The sequence below is a fragment of the Lepisosteus platostomus genome, chromosome 3, assembly GCF_059453375.1.
Source record: "Lepisosteus platostomus isolate fLepPlt1 chromosome 3, fLepPlt1.hap1, whole genome shotgun sequence".
NCBI classification, from domain to species: domain Eukaryota; kingdom Metazoa; phylum Chordata; class Actinopteri; order Semionotiformes; family Lepisosteidae; genus Lepisosteus; species Lepisosteus platostomus.
This window is the reverse complement of record NC_142613.1, coordinates 71,107,046-71,126,824: the sequence shown is the minus strand read 5'-3', so window position 1 is coordinate 71,126,824 and position 19,779 is coordinate 71,107,046. Positions and strand designations below refer to the sequence as shown.

The following is a 19,779-nucleotide window of genomic DNA, read 5'->3' as shown; positions in this document are numbered from 1 at the left end:
TGTTCCTAAACGAAATAGTATTGGGTTGTTTAAGATTTTCCATTGTTCCATGTTAAAAAAATCGCCCTCAACAGTTGCCAGCAAAAAAACAAGCTCTCTCATGGTTTCCAAACGCAGATGCTATCATTCGAGTATTTACAGAAGACCTGTGGCACAAAACCCTGGGATGACCATCATGCCAAAGGAATGCAAAAAGTATGCAGAAGTTTCCAAAAGTATATCCCCACTTTTGCGATATTTCATATATCAAAACCATGGCAAGATTCCACGCTAGCTGGATTTCGTAATAGCTTACGATAGTAAAATGAGAGTTGGGAACAGCCCCCTATTAAGTAGCAGATCTGGGAGAGATTCTTCCCACTTGGAAAGAGGCTTCCTTACTGGGACATTTGTAGCAGGAGCTCCAAACTACCGGCAGCACGAACTAGCCGACCACCACATCATCTGCATCAGGGGCATCTCCAGGCACGAAGCTTCTCTTTTACATTTTGCCCCCTTTTTAAATTCTCCAGGTTTGCATTTTACTTATTTTTAAGAAATATTCTAATACCAAGCGTTAGTACTTTATTTTTTTGCTGTTTAAAATGTAATCCTCAGTGGTGTGAAACGCGAAAAAGCTCAATTTTGCAGCCTGCTGGTTCTGTCAGTGAATTGGTTAGTCAGTCTTGAGACTGCAAGTCTATGGAAAGGCTGGAGGTCTTTTGTTGGAACTATGACCCAATATATTTCTATTTACGTTGTATTACAAAAAAAAAATACGTGTTATAATATATCAATCGATAAAATATCGAATTCGGAGACTTTTATCAACAGATTTGACTTTTTTCATCCATTGGAGATTCGTGATACTTTATTCACGTAGTTGTGAAAATCTGACAGGTGAATGTCTGGTCTTCATTTTTCAAGCGTAAGAAAGCGTATTTTGAATTGCAAACGGCTATACGTTCTTGATTTATGAATTAATTCAGTTTTCGTTAGCTGATCTATTTTATATGCCTTGGAGAAGAACTGTTTCTGTACATTGCATTAGCAAGATTATTTATTCCTTAGAAATGTTTTTGAACGATTGAGTATTGACATTTTCTCATGATTTTAACCTAGTTTTTTATTACTTTTGGTGATTCCTCATCTGACGTTTTAACCTATCAAAATGGCATTAAGTTTGCATTGTACTAGTGCTCCCAAATATGCCTTCAACGTACAGCTTTTTGAAGTATTACGGGTAGTCATCTTTAGCTCGTTCACCTTTCAGGGTACTGCATATTAAAAAAAGAACGTATTTTTCTTAACGTATCGTGAACATACAGTATAATAATGTACTGACCTACCCAACATTATTGATGGTTTTGATCGCACCTTTACAATCTATTTTTTTAATTTTCTGTTTTAGAAGTACAGTTTATGAAGTACTTTACTAGCGACAGAATGCCTGAGTCTAACCTAAACGTGCGGACTATCTACTCAAGGAGGCGCTGTTCACCTAAAGAACTCCCTTTTTCCTCTCTTTTAATATTATCACCGCAAATTGTTCAACTTTACAGTGGGTCACCAAAGTCTGGAAAGAGAGATTATTTTAGTTACATTAAAATATCTGCTTTTTAGTAACTTCTTATTATATAGTCGGCATATTTGTATTAGAAACTGGAAATTAAACGACTTTCATGGGCAGATACTGTAAAACTGAACAGAATTTCTGATTCGCGTTGTTTGATCTACGAATTAACGAGTTAAAGGACACATTTAAAAAAAATACCACGTTTTACTGAAAAAAAAACAACCCACGGAGTCAGAATGAGTTTCAATATACGAAAGTGGTTTATTAGGCTTTTTTGTTAAGATGATTTCCTTGACCAGTTCTTGTTAATAGGACAGTGTGTTAGAACATTAAGTAAGACAAAGATGTTTCCACTTTCTCTCCTAGCTCAATCTCTCGTAGCTCTGAAGAAAAAACAGAGTTCTTCTTGCACGCTAACATCACTTGTTCCTACCTGACATTGTCTTCACTGCAACTTACTGTAGATATATGGATTTTGTTGTATTAGGCTTTTTGCGGGTTTTGACTTAAGATTGATATACTGGTTTTCGTTTCCAATTGATATCGTTTTGAGTTGCCTAAAGAATAAGACTCCCAGGCATCATCAAACATAAACAGAATAGCTGCCGATATCTTCAGATGGTCTAGCCTTAACCTGATTAGTCTCATATGGGACATTTAGAATGCATTTTTCTCTTTTAAAATTATTTTTCTTACGTGCCAAAAAGTGATATAATATTTCTATCCAGACAAGTGATCAATTTCCCTCTGTTTCTTCTTCTTTCCATATATGAATCAATTTGTTCCGTAACTTGATTTCTTACGTTGCGCAGTTACAGGATCACATTAGTTCTCTTTAGAAAAAGAAATATTCATTGACCATTTCTTCTTTTACCGTCAAACCTGCTTCTCGAGAACCTGGCTCAACCGAAGCGTATCCTAATTTTTTTTTGTCTTTTTCTTTACCAGATTCATTCATGCTTTCCTGAGTCCTAAAGAATGAAAATGAAGATAAGGCTGTCTTTGGCAGCTATTGCCTTCCTCGCAACCCTGATTGCCTCGGTCGAAGCTCAAGGTAAACACTTCAATTTTCTTCCTTATTGTCTCCGTACAAACTTCAGTGCTACTTAGTTTGTAGATGGTGCAGAATTCTCACTCTCTGTCTCTCTTCTCCGATTGCTGTTCTGAAAACGAAGAATGGTTCCATTGTCTTGGGTCTGAGCTATTGTTTTCTTTAGGTTTAAGCACAAATGTTGATCATCCTTTTAATTAAGATTATAGCCAGGATACCCAAGGAAAAACCTTAACACAGATGGTTATGGTAAGAAAAATGGTTACAGTGTGTACATTTCAAAACCTCCTCCCGTAATAAAATTATGTGCTTCAAAAAGACTATGTGTATTTTTTGATGAATCACTAACATAGCATGGTGCAAATCCTGCCTTTTTCCCCTCTCCTTCTTTTATGGCAAGATGTGTGATCAGATAATTTATTGTCTGCATTTTGCAACTAGATGTATATGAAACGTATACCATTATTATCATTGCCATTAGTGCATCTTTTCACATCAGGCAATGGAACTTGAAGTTTTGTATATTTTATTAGAGTATGTATCAGTCCTGAACATTTGAGATAAAAGTGTCACATTCAGATGAAGAATGTATTTTATACTGCTGTGAAATATAATTCAAAGTTCTTAAAGATTCTGATTCAGGAATATCTCAAAATCTGACCTAGCCACCAGCCACTGTTTTCCAATGAAGTATTTGATGGGTTTCCATTGGATTCAGAGAAGTAGCCCCCATCAAAGGAGAATCCTGAAAATCCTCAGTACGAGTTTGGCAATTCACAATGGCTGGATGGGGTGGATCAATAACAAAGCATAAGCAAATCATTAACCCTTTTGGTGACTAAAACCTTTTCTAGAAGTGAATCATTGATGTTCTTTTCAAACAGCTTTCTGTGCTTTCATGCTTAGATAGAAATCTGACCATTTCTAAATAGGAAATCTCAATTGATGCCCTTTCTCTAAAATTTAAATTTATTCTTTGTTTTTTTTTTTAAAAAAAAGGATGCTAGGCATTTTCCAGCTAAGTTCTCTTATAAATGTATGTACTTTGGGACTATTGCACTATCCCCAAAGTCTACATTTATAAAAGAAAATTTTGTACAGACAACTATCATTATTGATACTTAATTTCTGCAGAATTTTAAAATGAGAAGAATAACTAACCCATTTTAGAAGGTGCATATTGAGGTTAGGTGGAGTCACTGCCCCAGCAGACTGGATGAGAGATTTTTCTTAGCAATTCGGGTTTATTGATCCAACCGGAACATTTGTATTCAAATCTGCAGTGCTTTGCTTACATGAGAATCAACTCTTTCGTTTAATATGAGCAATGCAGGTCCAGTAGACACAATCAAAATTAATGCAGTGATCAGATTCTGTTTTTATCATAAACCTGAACTGGTACGAGGACCTGAAGACGGGGCTGGGAAGCAGTGACCGGTTTCCTAGTTAGTTTTCCAGTTCTCACCAACATCTGGTTTTGAAATTTGGCAGGAGAAAACAGAATCCGTCCGGGTTTCAATGATCAGTCATCTGCCTTCAATCTCCGTCTTGCACAAGTGCACTGCTGCAGTGACATTTAAATTGAGGTTTCCAGATAGGTGAATGCAAATGTGAAGATAATAGTTTCATCATTGAAAATACAAGTTAATTTCACAACTGTTGTTTTAATCAAAATGTTCTGAGAGCCATTAAAAATGCAGTGCTTGCTATTGCTTCCAAGATGCATTTTCCGCATTTTTAATGTCTCTCTGCAGGGTGTCAGTCCTTTAAACTTACAATTGGAGAGCAAAGAATAAATGCTGAATGCATAAAGATGTTCTATTATTTGGTGCAGCTCAAGAGTGATTTTTTCCAGCAGGTTCGAGTGGGGAATGGGGGAGGCCAGTACCCACTGTATGTCTGGTTAGAATCCCTCACATCTTTGTCCTGCAGGAGGGGGGATTTGCTTATGAGATGCTAGCCTGTTTCACTTTGACAGGTTTCCATTTTGCTTTCCAAATTGAAAATGAACCATTTCCTGAGAACGTGCATCAGGGCCAAAGAGCATTTTATCAGACACATTGCTTCTTCATTTTGCCTTTGCCAGAAGTCTAGTGAGAGTTCAGGTGTAAAGCAGAAAGGAACATTTTTCAGCTGTTTTAAGAGGCAGCTTTGATGAAAACTCTATCAGCGTCTCCTCTTAATTGGTTATTTACAGTCTATGACTTGTGTGCTTAGAGGTGCATTACAATAGATAACCATTGGCAGGAAAGTCAAGATTCTTTGGTAGGATCTTTTTAGTGAGAGTGAGAATTAGTGAGTCTCTAATGCAATCCACAAATATAATTTGTACTTTGCAATATCTCAGTTTGTTTTATTATTGAATATATCACATACAGTCTTTGTTCTCATCATGCTCTATGATGTCAAACAACCAACCAACCAACCAGTCAACCAATCAATCAATCAATCTTTGTATGCACCAACAAAAAAGGCCCACTCATTGGGCGACAATAAGTTCATGTATTAGTCTGTAAAAAATGGAAAAATGTTCAATTAGATAACAAGTACTACACATTTTCTAGAATACATTTTTCATGTGGATTTATTTGAAGAAAATAAAATTAAACATGCCATAAGATCAATTAAAACATAAATTGCTAAGGACAAGAAAACAGCTGAATGAGAACATTGAAATACTGTGGGTAGCAAATGCTCTAAGTACTGTATATATTAGAACTTTTAAAGCTTGACAAGTTTTGGCTCTTACTGTCTCTTACTGAGGTTTCACTTTAAGGAAATATTGAATTCCTGGGTGGAGGAGGGGGCCCTTGCTTTCAGGGCAAGACATTTTTTATAGGATTGTAGAAATGTTGTTTTTCTGTATTCAGACATTAAAATAACAGCAAAAGGTTCTATGTCAGATCTTTTCTTTAGCTGCTGAGTATTAATTGACAGGTTATATGTGTATAAGTGATGGGGATGGGGATTTATAGAATTGTATAAGTAAATGAATTTGTTTTGTAAACTAATAACTTAAATAACTTAAAACTTTAAAAGCAAGATTTTTTAAATAAACTATAACCTTTTTGAATTGTTGATCTGATAGAAACATCCCTAAAGTCAGACAGCCATAAAGGTAATCTTGTCACGATATTATATATTTTATATATACAAAATTAAAATATTATTAAATATTTTAACAGATTTTAAATATTTTTCAGAAACATATACAAACGGAAACTGTAAACTCTATACAAAATGAAATAACAATCTAAGATTTTAAAATCCATTATTCAACTCTTTCAGGAACACAAATTTAAGTATTTTATTAACAAGAAAATGAAACAATATTTCATCTACAAACTGCCTATGGCAAACTATGAAAACAAAGCACAAAATATGTTTAATCACATATAGATTTTGATCTTTGAAAATGTCTTGTGCTGTTAATGTTCCTCTTCTGATATAGAACAAAATGCTGAAACGTGACACTGAAAAAAAGTAATTATTAGAGACACAACAACAAAAAGTTAATTTTATAACAGTTTACATACTGTATTATTAGGAAAAAACTGCTGTGCTGAAATCGGTTGAAGGAATGTTATTATACTGAAATCTTTAATGTTTAGCACATGCTGTGGTAATATTTTGGCTTCCGTTCTGCTTGTCTGTGGGACTTGGTTTCTTTCTTCCTCACTGGGGAAGACATAGGCCAAAGAACAGCCTGAATGACTAAATGATGAGGTTATGGAAACAAGACAGGCTTCCCAAACGGAAACCGAGAAATGACTTTGGTTAATGCGGCGCAACAACGCGACTAAGGGTATAATTCTTGTTAAGAACTGAACTGTGATGCAACTTGCAGCTGACAAAATTTTTGGACGGGCTCAACGCTGTGTCTCAAAGAGCCACAGTTCAGCTGGAATCTAAGGGACAATGTCACAAGTCTTCTGAAGCAGGAAATCTCTTGATGATAGTTTTTATGTTAACAGCATTTTATACATACATACATATATATTATATACATATACTTAGAATGTAATATAATATATATGCTTTGAACGTACCGTAAAAGCGTTGGTTAAAACCAATTTTTCAGCACTCATCTAAAAACCCATGGCGCAATTTCATGAAATCAACCCCTCCATGTTTGAATTTTTAAACGATTTGCTGAAGTCATTTGAAGTTTCAAGACTTTCCCTGCAGTCAATATGTGGGTTTGGTTGGAATCGGCTCATTGCGAGACAGGAGGGGAACAGGTTGGGCTGCTGCTGGCCGCTCAGCAGGCAGCCCAGGACTGACTCTGCCACGCCCATTGAATAGATCAACCAGGTTGGTGACCCTCCTTTTCCATGACCGAATATAAAGCTTTTGCTCAGGTCATTTGTGTCTGCCTGTGCATTGAATTTGTCCTGAGCTGTGGCTTTCAACAGTATTTTAGAATGATATTCTTGCATCCAACAGATTGCTAACACTTTGCATGTGAATATAACTCTGTTAGCTTCATTAATACAGATATCATCGCTGTGCCTAAATCATATGGTGTTAAGTTGAGCATCTGCATGTGTTTCACTACATCTCCATTTCATGTACTGGTACATAATATGTATAAGAAGTGCCAATATAGTTCTGATACTTTCAGAAATGTCAAAAAGTCCACCATAATAGGAAGGTAGTGTCCTGATCACTTCATGGTATTATCAGGGACATTTTCCCTGTGTGATTGATTTTAACAGTCGGAGTAGGAGATCCCTAGACTGCTCTGGCAGTCTGATTTCAAATTAGTCAAAACGTTTATATGTCAGCCATAAACATATTTCACGGCCTTTTGTGTATAAGCTTAGAACATAATCCTCATGTAGGTGTTTCCCATTATAGGATATAACGAGCAATCTGTGAACAAGCCACCTGTTTTGCCAGGCTTTCACACCTAACAGCCTGAAGTTCTGTACTTTTCTCTGGCCATCTCTACCAAGTGTTTGGTAAAGAGAGTCAGAGTCAGAACTTCTGAAGTGTAATAGCTAACACACCCTCTTCTAATGTCCTATTCACATAATGGGCAGAACTCACGCTCAGGGTACTGGGAAGGGGACTGAAATAGCATGTGGAGCATGAGAACACGTGAAGAAGAATATCATTTTAAAATATGTTTATAATCTCTACGTGTGGTCCTTCTTGTACATGGAGGCTTTTGTCCAGTGCGTTAAGTTGTTCCAAACAACTTTTCATGTACATGTGCATGATTCTGTGAAACCAGTTCAATGTAAACAACACGTTTCGTCATACCGCCTTTATTTTTTTACTTGTAAAATGTGTCTGTTTCTCAACTCTCTCTCTTCATTTTATTGTAGTTTCTCATCACTTCACTGAATCTGTAAGCGTTTAGAAATGAAAAGAAAGTACACAAGAGTCAGATGTGACATATTGTGTATTCTTTTAAGAGGTTTGCAATGGATGTGTGATGTCATTGATATGTGTTACCTTTAAAATTCAAGACGAATATGTTTTCTTTGTGTAGATATACACTATAGATAATATGGTGTGAATCTGTAAATATCTAATAAGAACAATCTGGCTACCTGATTCCATTGTACAATCGGTTAACTCAGGAATGAAGATATGTTGTGCAGTGTTCTGTTTGTTTTTATCCTGTTCCATTATATGTAAGTAACTTGTGTAGGCTGGTTAAGCATGCTTTGTATTGATTGCACTCAGCATGTACGAAATGGTCTATTTAATGTTTGCACCTGTGGACATTTTGTGTGAAGTCACTGTGTATTCAATGTGTTTTCTTGGTTTTCTATGCTTGATTTGCTGGCTATGAATTCATGGTCATAGCAATTCAAGAAAATGTCATTTTGCTCCAAAATGGCTTTTCCCATCTGTTATGCTGTGTTATCTTTGTCAGTGTGATGTTGGTTCTCCTTGTCTCCCAACAATTAACTTCAGCCTTGAAGTAGTTGTTGTTGGAGCAAATTAATGCAAAAATGTTAAAGCGCTTTGCTTCAGTCTATTTGATTTTAAATTTTGTACAACTATTGTTTTCATGAACCCACACTGGAATTAACTGCGATTGCTTTTCTTGTTTGCAGTTGAACCCCCTGCAGACTTGAAATTTAAAATTATTAATGAAAATACAGTACAAATGTCATGGAAACGGCCATCTACTAGAATACAGGGGTACAGAATCGTAGTGTTACCGACAACAGGTAGGTAGTCTTCATTGTATAAAGCAGTCGTTTAGCAGTCAATTAAAGTGTAATGTTTTTGATTGTGAGCTGTTCTTTTGGACTTGTGATATATATTGTGCTTAGATTGATTCTAAGGCATGCCATACGGTTTCTGTTAAATAAGCCAAAAATCTCCAGAAGCACCAAGATATAGTGTTTCAGATAAAGTCCTTTTCATTTATTTTTATGAATATAGTAATTAAGGATCTTTGGTCCTCAGAATGCCTATTTTATATAGCACTTAGCTTTGATAGCCTTGCATAGCCACGCACAAAGGCTTACACTAGCAATAACATTTTGTAGTTTTATATGAATAACTGAGGTTCTAAAATGATTTTCTAACTTCGAAGACTGTGATGTAAAAATGTATTGTAGATGGACCTGCCAAGGAACTGAACCTTCCTGCCTCTGCGACAAAAACCTCCATAACAGAACTACTTCCAGATTTAGACTATGTTGTAACAATAAGTTCGTATGACGGGGCAGAGGAAAGCATACCCATCTTCGGTCAGCTCACAAGTAAGTAAATGTTTGTATGACTCATGTATAACATTTTTTATAATAACAAGTAAATACCTTTCATTCTAATTGACAAACTCATGATAGGATGTTTGAACAGGATTTTTTATTCTGTTATGTTAGACTTCGTTTCTTAAAGCAAAGTGATATGTTCAGGGGCTCTTTACAGGTACAATTTGTGTGGATAGTAAAACATATATTGTATTTAGCTATAATTAATTTGAGCTATGAAATACAAATGTCCATGTTGCACAATATCGTCTTAGTAAGCTTGAGAAAGTGAAGCATCTGTTTAAGTAAAGATGGCAGAACAATCTACAACACTTAAAACTTCCAAGCAAATTCATTTATCTTGTTCTAGCCACAGAATTAGGTACATATAAATGTACAGTATGTTCTTTTTATTCTCATAAATACAAGTTGTTCACACTAACTTGTTACTAACATTTGGGGAATTTTGTTCTGTCCTCTTAGATTATTGAGAAATGTTGTTATGGAAACACAAAAACAATAATAACGATAATGATATTTTTGTTTATACGGGATTTCTAATCTACTGCAATACATAATCACTTGTAATGCATTTCAGCCCAAACCAGAAAGTAGCAAAGCTAGCATGGCAGTCACTACTAGGCCAACAGACTCACAAAAAAGTAGAAAATGTGGAAACATGGGAAATTATGTAGTTAATTTAGGTAGGACACTCTTAAAACAGCTTATTCTGACTTTTTCTGGAATTAACTGGACAATGAGAATAGACCTCTTTCAAACCTTATTTGATAATCTGCCTGCTGAATTAAGTGTTAACACACCTGAACATTAGTTTTGAATTTCTGGACCAGGGGGAACTGTATCAGTTCCAGTTTCAGTGCCCTTTTCCTAAGGTCTGTACAACTGCACGAAGAAACAATTCTAATTTACAGCTATAAAACAGCTATTAGATCACTCAAGAGTTTCATGTCCCAGTGATGAACAATATTTCATAACTGTGTTTTCCTTTTTGACAAATTAAGTTCTGAAAAGTGTAATATGTAATTCAGTAGCATTATAGAAAAGTGCCAAATTCTTCAACGGGAATGTGTTAGCTAACTGGAGTGTGGAGCTGGAGCTTTCTTAAAATTACTTTTAGTTTCCTCTTGGAGTCATTCCTTAAATTTCCTCTGCCAGAGTCTTTGCTGTACTGTATAAAACAGAACATATTATATTAGAACATCTTTGTGGTGCATTTCATACATTATGTTCATTTATGGTATACCTTGTTAACCATGCTAACTGTGCCACTTTGTTTCAGTTCAATCAAATAGTCAAGCACCTGGTGGACCAAGGAAAAGACCACAGACTGAAGATGCTCTTAGTAAGTGTATTGTTTATTTTAATTCAATATTCACTGTTGTGCTGTGTACACTTTTGTACACTATTTTATACTATTGTACTGTTCATGTATATATTGAACCTGTTTTTATTTATCATATTTCATATTTTCATACATCGTTCTACCTCTTATCAGAAAGCGAAGTCTCTCTGTTTAGTGAAAATTTCAGTGCTTTCATTTCATGAGCTTTATCACATCGGAATAAAATCAGAAGTAGACACTCCAGCAGGGTAGATTACTGTGTGTTTTTTGGAATGAAAGAAAAACAAATATAAGCAAGAAAAAGCTGTTATAGCAGTAACAAAGGACATCGTGTTTTTTCACAAAGATGCCACAATAATGTATGTTTTACTTGAGAAGCATGCCTGGAGGGTCCACACTCCTGGGAGTGGCTGTGTCAGAATCAGAACTCTTCTTTACGCTAATCCAGATGAAAAGTGAAACACTGATTGCGCTTAACAAACATTAGAACGAGAAGCTGCCTCAGACATGTTTCAGATGTTGTTAGTATTAAAGTAGACTTGTGTATGTAATCATGACACAATTTGGTTTGCAAGCCCAAGGGCAATTGAGTTGCTGTAGTTAAACCTTGAAACAGGACCCAAGGGATTATTGTACAAAGACAGAAATACATGAATCATCCTAGTTACTTTAATGGAATCATTAAGAATGTTAGAATTATACCTAGAGATACTCAGTCTGGAATCCAAAAGGATTTCATGGCATAAAACATAATGGCAGCACATTTTTGAACAATATGATGAATTTCTGTCTTTAAATCCAATTTTATGGTACATCAAACTTTCCATGGTAACATGATATCTATCTTTGTGGATATTCGAGTGTGCTTCTCAAGTACCTTAAAAATATATGGCAATTTATCAATCAGAAACTGCTCAATAGATTAATTTGTTGTCCAGCAAAATAATTGCTTTTCAAGGAGACACCTCCACAGCTTGGAACTAGGATATTCCCTTATGGAGCTTCGCTTTATTTTGGAGACATTTCCCTTTTGGAAGCGTTCCTCATTGTTTTTGTTTCTTATTTTCCAAGGTACTGTAAAAAACCTTAACCAGCCTAGTAAAACTAGTTGAGTTTGATTACTTTTTATTTCCTTCAGAGTGCTCTGTGAGTGCCATTGCAGATTTAGTGTTTTTGGTGGATGGCTCCTGGAGTGTTGGGAGAGAAAATTTTAAGCACATACGGAGTTTCATCTCATCCCTTGCATCTGCTTTTGACATCGGAGAGGAGAAGACAAGAGTTGCAGTTGTGCAGTACAGCACAGACACCAGGACTGAATTCAACCTCAATCAGTATTATAAAAGAACTGAACTTCTCAGAGCAATCAACTCCCTGCCTTACAAAGGTGGAAACACCATGACAGGTACATTTATTTATTTTTTTACTATGACTAGACCTGTTTAAAAATAAATGTGTCTCACGAAAATTCCTGACCAATTTGTTTGAAAGATAACAACAGTAAGGAATTTCCTTTTAATATTTTCTTTAAAAAAGTATTCTACAACACATACTGTTTGTGTTTAACTTTTTGTTTGTCAAAAATACTGTATGAAGTGTAGTTTGGGGCTGACAACCTTTGCTGTTATTGCTAATTTGGGAACTTTAGACTAAACACAATTGTAGATTTTAGTGTATTATATTTCTTTTTATAGGTCCAGATGTAAAATGTGCTTTGCAGGCTGGTAAAAGACATATTGTAGCACAATACATTTAATACAAGATGAACCCATTAACAAATAACAGACATACATGTATGAAGAGAAAGAAAAAAAATCTAAATAAAGTTAAATATGCAATCAAGTGGTTTGTATTACATATTCAAGCTAAAGGTACTCTGAAGTAGTAGCAATAATAACATTTGAATTTGAATTACACATTTGTGGTTCTACAGAATTCATTTTAGTTGTAAGACACCAATATTTAACATCCACAACATCCACAACTGTTTGGTGAAGAGAATCATCGCAAATAGCCAGATATGCTAATAACTAAGTCCACCCAAGTCCACCTGCTCATCCTCCATACAAAACCCCAATGTTCAAACAAAATCACGAACAAGCAAATTTGTGAATGTCAAATCCATAGATCTCAAGACCCTACTGTATAAATATCTGAGTCTTTAATAACAGTCACTGACATCTGATTCTTTAGTCATAATGAAATTGGTGTCTGCCTCAGAATTTAATAAATTTGTAGGATTTTTAATTCAAATTATAGTTCTGCTTATTGCCAAGTACACTAACTGGGTTTTGAACTACACTGAGAGTAATGCAATATTAAATATTGCACCTGTAAGTAAAGGTAAATGATTAAAAAAAATAGTTTCAAATAATTTGACAAGGAAAGAACCATTAGAAAAGTGAATCATTTGAAATGATGGAAATAGATGTATTATGTATTAATAGTAATTAATATAACATTTTCTCTGTGTTGTAATCAGGGAGATTATAACAACATAGAATAAATAAAAAAAACTTGTTTATAAAATATTTAAAATCTGAAGTTAAAATAATTTTTAACAATTAAAAATAAACAACATTATTATGCCTATCAACATTTAAGTTAATTGGTTAAATCGTATTTTAACAGCAGTCTCAGCAGAACCAATTTTAATAGTGGCCATGTTCCAGTATTTCTATGTAGCCATTTTGATGTTAAAAATGATCAAAGTGACATATGCTGAGTCAAGGGGTAGATGTTCTGAATGTTGTTGAAAGTTTTCAAGTTTCAAAATCAATTAGTTTATTGGTTCTGAAGAAGAAAAAACTAGTTCATGACTCAAACTGCCATCTTGGTTGGTGCAGTAGCAATTAAACCATCACATATCAATTAGAAAATGCCATTGGGTTATATTTTTGAAGATGGTTGTTTACATTATTATCACTGTCAATTAGTTCACTGTCTTGATTTTCACAAGAGTACCATTGTACATATCATAATTATAATTACCTCAGATTGATACCGAACAAGTCTGCACTTAACTGGCTGAACAGGTTTTGAACAGTTACCTTATAATTTGACTTATTCAGATATGTTGTTATGTGGGATCACCATTTTTGAAAATGTGAACCATGTTGTGCCAGGTATAATGGCTGCCAAATTTGGTGTTCAATACCTAAAGCATTTTTTAAAAGAGGCGTTTTGATATCTGAGAACAAAATTAAAGTCCTGTTGCCATTTTATTTATACAGGGTGCTCTTTTTGCCATATTTAAATTGTATTGTCAGATGGACAAAATTTGATGACAAAAAGGTGTACATAATAATAATAAAAAAAACATTTTCAACAAATATGTAGCAGGTTTTGGTTTTGACCAAATCTGACATGTTTCAATTAAGTTGATGCACCGGTTTCAAAGAAGATTTAGAACTCCTTTTTGAAGACATGGTTTAGGCTGCCAATTTGATTGACATAGGACATCAATCTTTGCCACATGCCAATGGCCTTTTCAATTGTCAGTCCCACCACGGGTTATAGTGTTTGACCAAGGCTAGAAAGACATATTGGTATAAAAAACAAGGAAAAATCCTTAAATCCTTAAAATGACTAGAGTCATCCCTGGCCAGAAGATTAATAAACACATTGGTACCTGTTACAGATGTTTTACATGTTTCATATGTTGCTAAGAGTTCAGTGTTACAGGTGGTAACTTTTGTAACAATTAAATTTAGTTGTTGTGGATGGTTACCAACAAACCATGAACTCTTCTTCCACGTTTTAGGATGTTCTCCTGAGGCTGTTGACAGCTGACTTCCACAGTGTCTTCGCTGTTTATTGTTTGAAGCTGTTAACTATAAAGTTCAGCCAACTTTAGAAAAGCCAGAAAAAAGCTTGGCCAGATCCTCTGATTACGTTTTTCTGACTTTCCAAAACCTTTACCATGCACACGAGCACGTACTGTACGTACGCTGACCAGAAACCTTGCTTCACATCTGAAAACGGTTTTACATATTTTTTAAAGGAGCCCTTGAAAATTAACAGGATTTACTCTGTGACACATGCTCATTTCTAAAATGTTTAACCTTTACCTGTATACAGATAGACATCGTGTGTTTTTCCTTCTAAACACAACGGGCACATCATGTGAAGTAAATTAAGGTGAATCTAAAAGAAATAATGGAATGTTAATCATTTTTTGTATCCATTTAGGTGAGGCTATGGATTACTTATTGAAAAACACTTTTACGGAGGCAGCCGGAGCAAGAAAAGGATTTCCCAAAATTGCAATGATCATCACGGATGGAAAATCACAGGATCCTGTGGAGGAATATGCAAAAAAGCTCAGAAACATCGGAGTTGAGATTTTTGTTCTAGGTTTGTAGTCATAATGTATAATCATTATATTTTATACAGTACGGTAGTATTGGTAGTATTTTACTACCGAAAGTCCAGCTGAACTGAAAGTGTATGTTTTCAAAGATTTTGAGTTGTTTAATCCATCTATGTTTGCATTTGTTTCTGCGAAAACAAATCTGTTGTTTAATTTTAAATTTATGATAAGCTCAACAGCAAGGTTTAAAATAGGTGATCCTGTTTTAGAATTGCTGATAATTAAAGGATAGACTTCTCAAATGCTTTTGTACTGGCAAGAAATCAGAACTACACACTGTTCATGTTGATTATTGCTTTGTATATAAATCTTACATTGTATTTTTATGCTTAATCCAATTTAGGAATCAAAGGAGCAGATGTTGAAGAGCTGAAACAAATGGCTTCTGGTCCTTTTGAGAAACATGTCTACAATGTAGCAAACTTTGATCTGATTAAAGATGTACAGCATGATCTCATTACCCAAGTATGCGCTGGAGTCGATGAACAGCTCAATGAGCTAGTGAGCGGAGAGGAAAGTAAGTCTTCATTGAAAGTGTCAAGTCAATCTCATGAAGAAATTCTGACTTGAAAAACTTTAGGGTCACCTACGGATATATGGAAATGATTATTACAAAAAAAAATCAAAATAATGTTTGTATAATATTTTAGGAGTTTAGAGTCAGTATACTGGTGAAAGTATTCATGGTTGTATGATGGTTAATTGAAAGTGTTAACCAATACTCTAAAATAATTATACTCTATTGACACATAAATGCACTACTGCAGTGTATATATTTTTAAAGAGACAGCAACACAAAAATTTCAGTAATCACAGATTTTACATAATGCAATTATGAAAAATTTGACCTCCACAGTGTGTTGTTGTTCCCACAGTTGTTGAGCCACCATCCAACCTACAGGTCACGGAATTGACATCCAAATCTATGAGGGTGACTTGGGATCCATCCTCAGGGCCAATAACAGGGTACAAACTGCAGCTAATTCCTATGCTGGCTGGCAGCAAACGACAGGAAATACATACGGGGCCCTCGTCCACTTCGATGAATGTCCGGGACTTGTCTCCTGAAACCGAGTACCAGATCATGTTGTATGCTCTGAAGGGCCTCACACCTAGTGAACCTGTCATGGCCATGGAGAAAACCCAGCCTATCAGAGTGTCCCTGGGTAAGAAAATAACAGCTGCCTGAATTGTTAATCACTTGCTTCTCACGTAATTCTTTCCACTCCCGACGACACACTCTTGATTAAACAGCTATACTTGCGTCCACTCTCCAACTTGGCCAACTTTTCATCCTGTTTAATTTGAGAAACACAATCATGCATCACTTAGCATAGATCAATATACCCCTTTCCTAGAAAAGAGAAGCAATGCATGTGTCAGATGACATATCATGACCACTAAGAAAAGATATAAGCCTTTAAAATCTATTACTGTTTACTACAGATTTCTAGGATTAATGTTTCCTTTTTTTTTGCAGAGTGTTCTCTTGGAGTGGATGTCCAGGCAGATGTTGTTCTCTTGGTTGATGGTTCTTACAGTATAGGATTAGCAAATTTTGCTAAAGTCAGAGCTTTCCTGGAAGTCTTAGTGAACTCCTTCGATATCGGACCAGCAAAGGTACAGATAAGTCTTGTCCAGTACAGCAGAGATCCTTACACCGAATTTGCCCTGAACACGCACAACAATCTTGCGTCTGTGCTGAAAGCGATTCGGACATTCCCTTACAGAGGAGGTTCGACAAACACGGGCAAAGCGATGACTTACGTGAGGGAGAAAATATTTGTTCCCAGCAAAGGATCCCGACTAAATGTGCCAAGAGTCATGATTCTCATCACAGATGGTAAATCGTCAGATGCCTTTAAAGACCCTGCCACCAAGCTGCGGAACACTGACGTGGAAATCTTTGCAGTAGGTGTCAAAGACGCTGTTCGTGCAGAACTGGAGTCCATAGCTAACACGCCTGTAGAAACACATGTGTACACTGTAGAAGACTTTGATGCTTTCGAAAGGATATCCAAGGAGCTCACCCAGTCAATCTGCTTGAGAATTGAGCAGGAACTGCTTAAAATTAAAACGAGAAGTAAGTATGGTTCAAAATGCGATGATGTGTAGACCATTTCACTCCAGCAACTCAATGGCACAATAAAGTTTTACATAACTATTAACACTTAACCCTAAGGTGGTAAACTGGGGTATGTTTGACCTTAGGGCTGTATTTGCTATGCTAGGTATTTAAAACATATTGCCCACCTCTTTTAAATGAGAGGGGTAGGCCAGTTGAGAATGTCTTTAACCATCCATAAGCTCTTATATCTTCAGGCTATTTAAAATGTCTTTCAAATCACTCATCTTGCTTTCTTTCAAGGTTAATGTGCCACCAAATTTGCCAATCTAATACACCACACTTCAGCACTTAATGGATGAAAAAATGAACCAGGCTTTTTAACTGAGCCTTTTTGTAGCATTTGATTTCGTAAGCTAGCAAAGAAAGATAAAAGCTTTGCTGCAGTTAATCAAGAAGGTTTGGCACATGTGAAAGCTCTCATTTACACAAAACGGACCGATGTGTTGAGATAAATCATACACTGAAAATATTTGGATAACAGTTTATCTGAAATTGTGTGGAAAGATGAATTTTTTTGCTATGAAATGGAGCTTCTTGTATACACTGGATAAGCTAGCAGAACGGGATCGCAATGATGTTACGTCATGCATTTCTTTCCTAACACCTTCCAAATTGCAGCACGGAAGTTAGCTTAATTAAAAGCACATGGAGTCATGTCAAATACTAACCTGAGATTTCAGAATTTTTCCTTGTGTGGAGGGTGTGGACAAGAGCAACAGAATGCATGAGCAAGCTTTATATTATTTCCCAAGAAAGAACTGGAATTTGTATGGACAGTATTTGAATAAAAATGGTTGTATCATATGACCGAAGAAATGTTTTTATAGCTTTCAGTAAATTATTTTAATGAAATGATCTACATTATATACAGTAGTTCAGGTGGGTAGCTGCGTCAGCATGCGTAGGCTGCAAAGGAACAAGAAGAATAAACCTCTTACTCGTTCCTTATATACAGTACAATCATGAAAATGAATATTTACATATTAATGTATTTACGTATTGCATAAATAGCCACACATGCAAACCATTATTGGTTGAAACGTTCTGAAGGAACAGATTCAGAAATCCTGACAGCAAACTGTATGTCAGACATTTTGCCCAATTCAACACAACTAACTGTTATCAATTGTATGCATATTAGAGCTTAAAGCCCTGTTTGTTATGCAGTGATTTGTTTAGAATTTATTTCAGATTTCATGCACTTACCTTCAATACTTACTTTCAATTAAGTACCCAATCATGTTAGATAGCTTACAGAGTTTGTTCTTTTTTTGCTCACAATGTGTATCACACATGTAATATTCGAAGTTTAAAAAACAGTGAAGGAAGAAAAGTTGAAGTTACTAGACTCGGGGTACTTTAGGATGTTTATGGTGATGTCAGTAGTTTATTTGCATGAAGGGATAGAAAACATTAAACTCATAAAGTGGTCCTTGTATCAAACAGAGAACCTGTTTTGGCATTAACTTGATGCAGTATGCACTGCCGCGTCACCCCTCCATGTCCCTGGTTGATTTTTTGCCTTGAATGTCTGTCTGTGTGGAGTTTGCATGTTCTGCCCATATTCTCACGGGTTTTCACCAGGAGTGTCCATTTTCCCCCAACTTTTTCCTGGCAGTCCTGACATGGACTAACATCCTGATCAGAGGAGAGAAATAACGTACCATTAACTTCTGGGATAGCCTTTAGCTTGCCAAGACTGGTTAGGATAAGCGTATATTAGGAATAAAATGATAAAATGTTCTAAAAGTCTTACCATAATCCCTTAAGGACTTTAAGATCTTCCTATAGTACACAGACAATATTCATAAGCAATGTGCACAGAAACAGAAGAATTAAAAAAGTAAACAATATTGCAATAAGAATTTCAAAGGCTTAAGACGTCAAAGATAAATGAGAATTAAGAAAAACATTAGTTGAATCCACATATTTTCAATCTTTAGCAGCTCAGCAAAACATTTCATCTTAATATGCATCGTGGTCATATTGGAAGAAACACATATGTTGTTTTTATGTCAGCAAATGGTTAGCAGTTTAAAAAGATCTTTCTGGTATTCCATGGATGTTTAAAACTGCCAGCGCTATTTGACTGCAGCACAAACTTACAGATATTAAATGTTTCAAAGAAGCTCAGTTAAAAAGCCTGAATATTTTTTTTACAAAAATCAGAAGGAAAAATAAAGCAGAGGTTGGTATTTTTAAAGTCTAATGCAAACTCTTCATTGATATTTTGTTGTTTTGTTTTGTGCTTTCGTTTTAGATTTAACTGCTCCAGAGAACCTTCAGTTTTCTGAAGTGGGACCTAGAAGTTTCCGTGTCAGTTGGACGTCTGATGCAGAGAATGTCTTGTCCTTCCTTGTCACATACAAGCCAGTTGCCGGTGGAGAGTACATCTCCATGTACGTTGCACCAGACACTAGGTCTACTGTCCTGCATCACCTCACTCCTTCTACCCTGTATGAGGTCAACGTTATTTCACAGTATGAAAGGGGAAATAGCTTCCCGTTGTCAGGAAACGAGACAACCCTAGAAGGTACGTCACATTATCATGAATCTAGACTGTAAGATGTACTGTAAATGCCTTTCGGTTT

The 19,779-nt window shown here is 35.6% G+C and overlaps 1 protein-coding gene across 3 annotated transcripts in view; it reads left to right on the top strand.

Moving 5' to 3' along the window:
- Positions 1 to 336: 336 nt before the first annotated feature.
- The window catches only part of col12a1b (collagen, type XII, alpha 1b), a 93,348-nt gene continuing 73,905 nt past the window's right edge, over positions 337 to 19,779 (top strand). For 2 of the 3 annotated variants that reach the window (XM_088626663.1, XM_088626665.1), the window contains exons 1-11: positions 347 to 512; positions 2,504 to 2,609; positions 8,681 to 8,797; positions 9,194 to 9,337; positions 10,629 to 10,691; positions 11,830 to 12,093; positions 14,880 to 15,044; positions 15,404 to 15,577; positions 15,936 to 16,226; positions 16,541 to 17,143; positions 19,449 to 19,721. In XM_088626663.1, the coding sequence (XP_088482789.1) occupies positions 2,534 to 2,609; positions 8,681 to 8,797; positions 9,194 to 9,337; positions 10,629 to 10,691; positions 11,830 to 12,093; positions 14,880 to 15,044; positions 15,404 to 15,577; positions 15,936 to 16,226; positions 16,541 to 17,143; positions 19,449 to 19,721 (2,170 nt within the window). In that variant the 5' untranslated portion in view covers positions 347 to 512; positions 2,504 to 2,533. Of the gene's footprint in view, positions 513 to 2,503; positions 2,610 to 8,680; positions 8,798 to 9,193; positions 9,338 to 10,628; positions 10,692 to 11,829; positions 12,094 to 14,879; positions 15,045 to 15,403; positions 15,578 to 15,935; positions 16,227 to 16,540; positions 17,144 to 19,448; positions 19,722 to 19,779 lie in introns of all 3 variants that reach the window. The other variant, XM_088626664.1, reaches the window with a different exon arrangement.